Source organism: Anopheles nili, chromosome 2 (assembly GCF_943737925.1).
Source record: "Anopheles nili chromosome 2, idAnoNiliSN_F5_01, whole genome shotgun sequence".
Taxonomy (NCBI): domain Eukaryota; kingdom Metazoa; phylum Arthropoda; class Insecta; order Diptera; family Culicidae; genus Anopheles; species Anopheles nili.
This window is the reverse complement of record NC_071291.1, coordinates 3,207,519-3,216,833: the sequence shown is the minus strand read 5'-3', so window position 1 is coordinate 3,216,833 and position 9,315 is coordinate 3,207,519. Positions and strand designations below refer to the sequence as shown.

General features: G+C 52.3%; 1 protein-coding gene across 1 annotated transcript; it reads right to left on the bottom strand.

Moving 5' to 3' along the window:
- Positions 1-15: 15 nt before the first annotated feature.
- On the bottom strand, positions 16-9,038 carry LOC128721406 (uncharacterized). Its single transcript, XM_053815158.1, has 13 exons — positions 8,462-9,038; positions 8,175-8,395; positions 7,778-7,936; positions 6,804-6,992; positions 6,548-6,743; positions 5,332-5,436; positions 5,019-5,214; positions 3,547-3,735; positions 2,700-2,842; positions 1,979-2,532; positions 1,687-1,836; positions 1,464-1,586; positions 16-1,383 (listed from the first exon to the last, which is right to left on the bottom strand). Exons 1-13 carry the CDS (start codon positions 8,734-8,736, stop codon positions 182-184), a joined length of 3,702 nt encoding a protein of 1,233 aa, XP_053671133.1. The 5' UTR covers positions 8,737-9,038; the 3' UTR covers positions 16-181.
- Positions 9,039-9,315: the final 277 nt, after the last annotated feature.

Here is a 9,315-nt window from a genome sequence, read left to right as displayed (position 1 = left end):
CGACACGTATCCCGAGCGTTCGATGCCGATCGATCGCGTGCGCTTTATTTAACCGCTGTTCGTTACATCAATTCCCGGGGGGGGGGGGGGATTTCTTACAGCGCAAAATCCTGTAAGTGTGCCGCCGCACTGTTTCCGAATCAACTAAAACGTGACCGCTGCCGGGCTTCCGGGTGCGCCTCTAGACGGAGATCTCCTGTATCTGAACGCGTTTCTTGCCGCCACTCGAGTCACCCTGTTGCTGCTGCTGTTGGGCCTGCTGGTGCTGATGAAGGTGTTGATGATGATGAAGTTGATGCAGCGAAGGTGGCCGCAGGATGCCTGGCCCACTTTGCACCAGAAGTTCGTTCCCGTCCCGGTGTGCGTAATCCTTGGGTGTTGCGAGTGACCGAGTGCTACCTCCACCTGCACCAGCAATGGCAGGTGTTGACCGGAAGTCATCACGGAAATCCCGTCGTCGAGTCATCGTTGCCGTACTTGCCATCGTGGGTCGAGGCGTCACATCGCTCACCTCAGCCAGATCGTACTGTGTCGATTGATTACACAGCTCCTTGGGGAGACTGACGACGGAGAAGCTTCTAGTCTCTCGTTGTTGCTGAGTGACACCTGCACCTGGTTGGTCCGAACCCAGGGATGACGCCGAACCGGATGTGGATTGATCGTCGGACGGGTTTGGTGAAACGATGGAGACTTTCTTAGGCGAAACCGTTCGATTGCTGCTCGTCGGCTGCTGCTGGTGATGATGATAGAGGTGTTGCTGCTGTTGCTGAAGTTCGCATTTGTGCGAGTGTCTAATGGCGGATGTGCTGCTACGACGCATCGTCATGGCGTGAGGCGTGTGGCTGTGATAGTGAGGTGTCAGCGATAGCTCGATTGTCTGAATGCTAGTGGATCCTCCGGTTTGCTGCTTTGTCGTCGTCGTTGTCGCACTGGGACCAACTCTGGCCGGTGTTGCCTTACCCGGAGTTGTCTGCTGGTGGTCGTCATCCTTCCGCTGTTGCTGCTGCTGTTGCTGGTCGTCTTTGCAGGGTGCTTCTCCATCACCAGCACAAGATGCGGATGCAGCAGCAACCGCAGCAGAAGACGATTCGACCACGTTGAGACGCGACTCCAGCTCGAGCAGATTGATCTTCATGCGTGAGTTGCTTTCGCGCTTTTCCCGCTGATAGTAGATCGCCACGAAGATCAGCACATTGAGGAAGAGAAGGAAACACCCAACACCGACGGTGATGGCTAGAGCCGTGGAGTAGCTACGGTGGTAGCTGTGCGTTAGCCGATTGATCAGACTGCGATTGGAGTCGCCATGTTGGGCTGGAAGCGCGGAGTTGTGTATCGGCCAGGATGCGGAAGCCGTCTGAATGTAGGTGATGTTTGGAGGACACTCTGAGGTGGAACAAAAAAAAATCACGTGAGAAACAGAAATTCACCCTCTTTCTTGCAGGGTTGGTAGGACACTTGATTACCCGTGGAAATAGACTGCAATATGGTGGATGCGATCGTTTCCGTTTTGTGCATTTTGGAGGTTGTGGACGTTACGAAGCCAATGTGCATCAGTGGAGGATCGATGATTTGCTCCCGCACCAGCCCTGTTCGGAAGGAAATCAAAACGAGCCACCCAGAACACCCCAGAAGTCTATCAGTCAATGTCCTTTTGTTGAGAAACAAGCAAATCGTGACGTTTCGTACCATCGTAGAACATTGGGTTTTCCTCACTGAAGTGGTGATGTCTCATCGACAGCTCAGGAATGTTAAACGATGAGTGCAGCTGCGGAATCAAGCTCAACCAGAGTGAGAGTTTGTGGCCTCGGTAGTGACTTTTCGGCACAACCTGGCTTCCTGAAAACGGAAGAGTTTTATCCGGTTTTTATCTTCGATCGTTGGGACCATTCGCTGGCTTTAGTCTGGTGAGTATACGGCACTTGTCCGACGTATCTCATATTTCGCACCCATTCCGCATCACACACACACACACACTTACCTATCTCCATGAAGACCTGATTGGTGGTGTCGTAGTGCCCCCAGAACGGTAGATTGTACTTGATGGTCGTGAAGCCGCTGTACACGTAATCACTGTCCACGTTGTAGTAGCTTGGTTCGGTCTCACTCCTTCCCGTGGACTCGTTGGTCTCCTGCCTGGTGTCCTCGTCGTCACTTGCTCCTTCCCCGTTCGAGCTGCTCGGGTTCGACTCCTCGCTGGAACCATAACCGCCTGCCTCGTTCGAGTTGAAGCGCTGCGGTTCGTTGGAATATCTCGTCCGTTTCCTGCGTGAGTGCTTCTGCTGGCGGTCTTTGTGGTAGTACTGCTGCAGCTGCTGCTGCATCATCGCTTGGCCCTGCGACAAAAGAGGCTGGTCTTCCGGCGCCAGGGATGACGGTCCGGATCGTGGATGAAGCTGGTCCTGCTGGCGAAAGGACGCCACCAGCTGACGCATGAGCGTCTCGTTGTGCGGTTTCTTCACCGGATTCCAGCTCCGCTTATTGTTGCTATTCACGAACACATCCATGCGTGGCGAACGCAGCCCGTTTGGGTTTCTGGTTCGGGCGAGTGGAAAGCAGCAAGAGGATAGAAACTTGACTCCGAGTGCAATTTACGAGCCACGCGAGCCACCAGGCGCCTCCATCGTGAGCCAGCCCGGGCTACAAGCTTGCCGTGCCGGATCAACGAGGAACAATGGCGCTCTCCGATACCCGATACTTACCCTGTTTTTACAAAATTACACAAGTAGCGCATGACGGTACTGCTGACCTGCATGTCCAGCCGGCTGAGGGTGAGCGGGAACATCGGTGACCGTGAGAATCCTAACGCAAAAGGCACATCCTCGCCGCGAACGGACCCACTTCGCTGTGGATGGAGGAAACAAACGAGGGAAGCTGTAGTGATGGACAGATGCTCGGAAATCACTGCTACGCAGTACAGCACAATGGGAAACGGAACGAACGATTGAGCGAAGGTGGAAACCCAACCTTCCAGCTCATGCGTTCATCAAAGGGGGATAGGGGTGGGCGTTATTTCTCCTCATATTGCAGAAATGCTCATTTAGAACGCGTTCAACTCGATAGGTGCAACATCGGTTAAATATCCTCCATTCAAACGTCAATTGGCGTTCATGTACCACATTATCGAGTTGAAGTGGGATGGTTTTAAAATGAGCGCCTACAAGTATGCAACACACAACACAGATCCATGCAGCTGTACACGTCGACGGTGAATGCGTGCTTTGAACGAATTAGTTCCTCACACTCAAAGCACTTGCGTGAGAGGATATGTAATGGAATGAAGTTGATAATTTAATGATGATCAAAAGAGCACGAGCAACATTCAACAGTTAACGGTGACAGGTGGCGTGACAGGTTGACTCCCAAGGATCCAGGTTTGTTTTTCTTCTCGACTCGTTCGGCTATCAAGCGAACAAATTACGCCAGTCAAACGATGCAGTTCACAACCCTAGCCCCGTGGGGCGTGCTCGAGACTAAACTAATTGCAAAACTACACTTCATTACGAAAACCTCACAGTTCGGCGAGCAGCTGCCGCCCGAGTGCCATACCTGGGGAAACTTCCACTCGTGCGACTGGTGCTTGAAGTGCAGAAAGTACGACCGTCCTCCCTGCAGGCTGTGCAGGTGGCTCAGCTGAACGAGTGGAGCCGCCGTTAGTCCATCGCTCAACAGTTCCAACACCGCGTCCCGATAACCGTACGCACTCCTCGGCGACCGCTCCCAGTTGGTGTACTCGTTCTGGAATGGAAAATCAGCGTGAGTGTGTGTGTGTGTGGCCTTGATTTCAGAATCAATCACAGCCACTGTTGGACGTCCACCGTTGGAGTATGGACGTTTATTCGTCGTGTAGTTCATCGCCTAAAAGATTAGCCCACCTCGGTCGCTCCGGGGTGTTGGCGAAAAGTTATTCCCTTGCGGCACGAGCCCAAGCAGGAGGGGAAATAAATGTCCTTGACAGATGGTAGTGTTCGCATTTTCCGCCCCCAAACCAGTCTGTCATCAATCAACTCCAATTTTGGCGCCATCGCTCTCGATCGACGCTCGACTTCCAATCCATGCCGTTCGATCCTGGCCAGCCACCGACTTTGTACCCCATTTATTAGTTAATTGCCAATCTAGCGATTGGAGTTTTTATTTATTCGCCCTTCCTGGCTGCGCTGGGTTCCACCGGTAGCGGATCGAAGAAGCGATAATAGGTTTTTGCTCTCCGTTATTAATTTAGACACTTGCACGGAAATAGCCGCCCTCATTAATTTGTTTGCCTAATCAATTTATTCAGCGAAAGTCCAAAATTGCTCAACCATTGCGAGGCTCCGGTTGAAGCGCATGGTAGAAAAACCCCGACTCGGGGTTTAGCGTCGGTTATCATCTTGCGAGTGCTTTTCGGCAAATCTAGGACCGGCAAGCCCAGGGCCATAGACTGGAAACAACGAAAAAAAAAGCCTTCCGAAGAGTGAAGGAGTTCTGCTTCTTTTTTTGTTGTTGTTCGAGCCGCTCCCGAGCCCAATTAAACTTGCATGAAAGTTGAGCGCCTCCCACGACGGTGGTGGCTGTTTACTCGCAATGTTACCGAAACTTTTCGTGCAAGTTTCCATTCCACTGGGTCTCGTTTCGCTTGCCGGCAGCCGGGTCGGGCGTAACGGGCTTTAAGAGTTTAAAGCTCCCACCGTCACGGGGCCGTAACCGTTTAGCCTGCTGGCTATAAATAATTAAATGTCTTTTTATTGATTAAAAACGAAAACATGATTTAAGCCGGGCGATCCCGAGAAAACTCGCCGCACCCGCAAGTTTCACCGGCATTTCATTATTTACGGGCATTAGCGAGTGTGCTCTGCTCTCAGCTCAGATTAGCTCCCTCGAGGCGGTCTGGCGGCTCGACGACTCAAAAGATAGTTTACTCCGGTGTCCTCGTCGGTGTGACGCCTCTGACTAGCTGATACCTTGCGGCTAACCGCAGGAGGCAGATACACTTCCTGCGAGGGTGTTCCCCAAGACTCGAGTTTTCACGGAACCATACTCACCTTCAGCGCGGAGTAGATCTCGTTCAGGTGGTACCGGTAGGCGTTGCGTACGAAGGTTCGCAGGATGCGGTCGCGCTTGGTTTCGTTGAAGCCAAACTCAAGGTCCGCCGCCGTCAGCTCCAGGTAGGACTCGTACGTCGTCAGCCCAAACAGGACGTCCTGTTTGTGGAAGTTGCTGAACTCGATGCCGCTGGTGCTGGAGGAGTGGCAAAATGGTGGTTAGGTCGTAGTGAACGCAGAAAATCCGCCGGCCATGTTGCGTTGTTAGGTGGGCCAGGACACAAGGAGTGTGGGGCAAAATGGGGACGCTTACCTGGCGATCGCCGAGTCGGTCGGTATTTTAAGATTATTAATAACGGCCGCCTTGGCCGGTGTTATGACGGTCCCGTCGACAAACGGTGCAAATCCTGGCAAAAATCTGAAGGAGCATGAGCGAGATGGAGGAAATTAAAAATCAGCACAAGATAATAATTATTGGTGGGAGCTTCGAAGCGCCTTATTTTATGTAAGTGTTCGCGTGTATGTGTGTTAGAAGGCTTTTGCTCTTTTTTTTTTGCTTTACGCTCAAGGAGCCTCGAAGAAGCTGAAGAAGCCCACCTGAGGTAGTTTAACGATTAAACGGTTGTTTTATTTGATTTTATGTTGCTCTTTTCCTTTCCACATTTCCGTTTCCGGATGCTGCGACCTCAGCCACCCTACAGTCGCCAGCGGGCGCATTTCTTGGCCGTGCGATCGAAGCAACCGAGAAGCGGTGCGTTGCTTCGTCTTTATGCTGATTTTCGGGGTTTTTGTTTTCCATAAGAATGCCATCGTGGTAGGCGCAGGACGAGCCAAATCGCGCCGGATCGTTATCATCAGCGCTGCCTTGGGATGTTTAAAAATTAATAACGCACCAAAGTTTGATATTGAAACCACGCCATCGTTTGTTCGACGCAAATGCGACTGTGAGTGGGATTTATTTCGACAGCTTTAAAAGAAACGAAATTTTACGGCTCTTCCAAACATGTCCAAACTCCTGACCTGCCAAAGTAGCCCAATAACGCTTGTTCATAGCCGCAAAATCAATAACATGCCAGGCTAATCTGAACGCACGCCAAATCGCAGGAGAACGCGTACTCTTGGGAAGGCAATAATTATGCTTCTGAATTTTAAATTTTAATTTCCAAACAGCCTTCCCTTACGACACCTCCCTGTGGAAGTGGAATCGGTGGGTGAAAAGCGAAATGGTTCAATTTGCAGGCGTAGCTTAAAAGCCCTAATTAAAAATGTGAGCCTTCTCAACGGCAGGCAGGCTAGCAGCAGGGTAAACATACATTATGTAAAATTATGATCAGGTCGCATGCGGAATGCCAAATCAAAGCCGGCCCTTCGAGCGGGCCCCAAATTACCACGCAAAAATCACACCTCATTTTCCACGAGCGTAAAGCGGAATCGGAACCCTCCGGCAGGTGTGCAGAAAAACCCGCAGACGACCGCAAGCGAAAAGGGACAGAGTTGCTCTTCGGATCCGAAAGAAAAAGGACACTCACCTAGGACTACTCAACGATATATTCATAAGCTCCGCGAGTGATTTGGTCCGCAGGCAGGGGGCCAAATCGTCGTTCACCACATCGCCCGCGCATGAGGTCTGTAGGGCTACTTTGCGCTTCACGGAAAGCGGATCCCGCTGGATGGCCCACGGCGATAGGGCGGATCCGCTGAGCAGCACCACGCGGTGAATCAGATCTGTGGGCGATTGGGATGGTTACAGCGAGTAGGAGGAAAGGACTTCGAAAGGTGGCTTACCTCCAGCCACGGGTGACACGGCGAGGATGTTGGCGAGGGCCGCTCCGGTTCCGTGACCCATCAGTGTGATCTTAGCCGGGTCACCACCGAAGGCGACCAGATTTTCCCGCAACCAGTGCAGTCCGGCTACGAGATCCATCAGCCCAAAGTTGCCCTGGGCACTTCCCTTAGCACCAGTTTTCAAAAAACCTTTCGAAGGCATCCACACGAGAGAGAGAGAGAGAGAGAGAGAGAGAGAGAGAGAGAGAGAAATGGAGATAGAATGCCCGTTAGTACATGGTTGGAGGTCACTTGGTCACTTCCGGTGATTGCTTCTCGAGAGCAATGAAAAAGAGACGCAGCAAGAAAGGAATTTCGCTAATTTGCAAGATCATCCATTTCCCAGGGTTCCGTTTCCACGGCAAAGAAAGCTCGGATATCCAAAGCGTGCACGTGGACAAAAGGACGGAATCGAATCGAAAGTACAACAGTGAACTATTTGCGTTTCCGCGCTCCACGTTGTCCTATGGCGCGCCAGTCTCCATCAGTGAAAACTTCCAAGAAGCTGAACTGTCAACTTTGGGGTTTCTTTCGCCCGAGAGTGGCTTCATAATCGGAACGTAAGGATGCTGCCTCAGAAGAAAAGCAAACGCGGCGACACACAAAAAAAACATTCGAAACTCTCGAGAAGTTTCTCCATCGAGTGGCACGACTGCTAATGTGGGTAGTCAAAGAAATGTTTCGACTATCTAATCGACATTCGGGGAACTAATTTTTGAAACAACTGAGCCAGCGACGATTCGGGGAAATTTGCGAAATTGAGCCGCTGATCGTGTGCGGCGCTTTAGAAGGATCTGTTTTCTCGAAGCGCAAACAAACGACCATGGCATGGCCGTTGTTTCGTGCCTGTGGGCTACACGAAAAAGAACCGATATCGAAACTTCTCGCTCTCGAAATAAGCTTTATTGACAAACAAACGAAACGAGACTACTCACCTAAAACTCCTAGCCTAAAATTTATTGTAACTACGATAACATTCCCGTTCATCGCTAGCGTTGTACCGTCGTAATGGTTGCCGGAGTTCCACTCGTAGGACTCGCCGTGGATATATACAATTGATGGCTTGAGGTGATCTGGCCGACGAGGTGCGTCATCTGGCGGATGAAAGGGGAATTAAGGATCTCTAAGGTTCTCTGGAACTTCAACGGGGTTTTGGTCGCTGTGGCCACCGGACGGCTTCACTCCCACAATGCTTGCAGTCGTTCGAATGTACACGCACACTGCAATGCACTACGGAATTGAGGCCGGCCAGCGTAGGTCGTTTTAATGCACTTCTCAGAAGTCTCTTCAGAGTCGCCGACATCTCGTTTCGGACAGCTGCGAGTGGCTTACCTGCGTGCGGCACGTACAGGTTGAGATATAGACAGTCCTCGGACTGGTTGACAAGCGTCGGCACTAAACGCCGGAGTTGCTTCAGTCGATCCAGTGGCAATTCGCCAAGTGATCCTGGATCTGTCCCATCCAACCGGGGCAGTTTCTGTGGACAAACGGGCGCAAACCGGTCGACAAGTCGCGTGTACTTCCACGTCGATGGTGTCACCGGTGGCATGTACCTAGAGGACAAAACCACTGACCTTGAGCTCACGGGACATTGGGGTTCTAGGGGCCTAAGTACCTACCTGAGACTGCCGATCGGTGGTGACGCGTACGGAACTCCAAGGAAGCCTTCGACGAGCGTTGGAACCGCCCGGAAGACGATGCCCCGGAGAGTTCCGTATTTGGTCTTGACCACGCCACTGCTATAGGTGATGTTGTTGAGTGAGCCGGCGGGTGCGGGTCCAGCACCGGATGGTGCCATCCCGCCCCCGGACAGCCATAGTGACGCGAGTAGCAGAACCACCGTCAGATGTCGCTCGTGTTGCCGTCCGTCCGCGGATCTCCCAAACGCCCTCATTGACAGCGCGGCTGGAATCGGAATTGGAGCGTCGTCGCGACCGGGTACGCCACTAGCATGCTCCGAAAGTGGACCCGGCCCTGGCCACAGTGTCTGCCCGACCCAGCACGCCACAGACCATGCTCGATCGCGCTGATCCTGACCCTACAGCCGGGTTGTGGCTGTCGTTCCAGCCATCGCGGCGTGTCCTACACGTGGAAGAGCACAAACAGGACTTCATCAGAAGAGATGAACCACAAACTGTGACAGGTGTCAGATGACGTTGAGTATGTCGAGTCGAGAAGTTCCACACGCGTGGACTGTTCACCGGAAACTGCACCAGCTCGTGGTCGAACGGGGCCGTTTTATAGCGCCGCGCGACCATTTGATTCTGGCAGTGGAGTAATTATCCCGATCCCGATTGAGAACGGTGAAACACAGCCCACTTCCGGTGTTTGCGGTGGTTGCTTTGATTCCGTTGCAAAGCCACAATGTTTGCGTACCGTGCCGTGTTGTGAGCTGAATGAGACAACCCCCGGAAAATAAACCCCGTTCCCCGGGACACCTTCACAAAAGGACGTGTCGACGGTGCCCATCAAT

Coding starts and splice junctions, on each gene's coding strand:
- LOC128721406 (XM_053815158.1), bottom strand. CDS start 8,736: ATGAGGGCGTTTGGGAGATCCGCGGACGGACGGCAACACGAGCGACAT. Junction 2,843..3,546: donor ACGAGTGGAAGTTTCCCCAG/GTATGGCACTCG, acceptor CTCCATCCACAG/CGAAGTGGGTCCGTTCGCGG. Junction 1,837..1,978: donor TCAGGTCTTCATGGAGATAG/GTAAGTGTGTGT, acceptor TTCCGTTTTCAG/GAAGCCAGGTTGTGCCGAAA.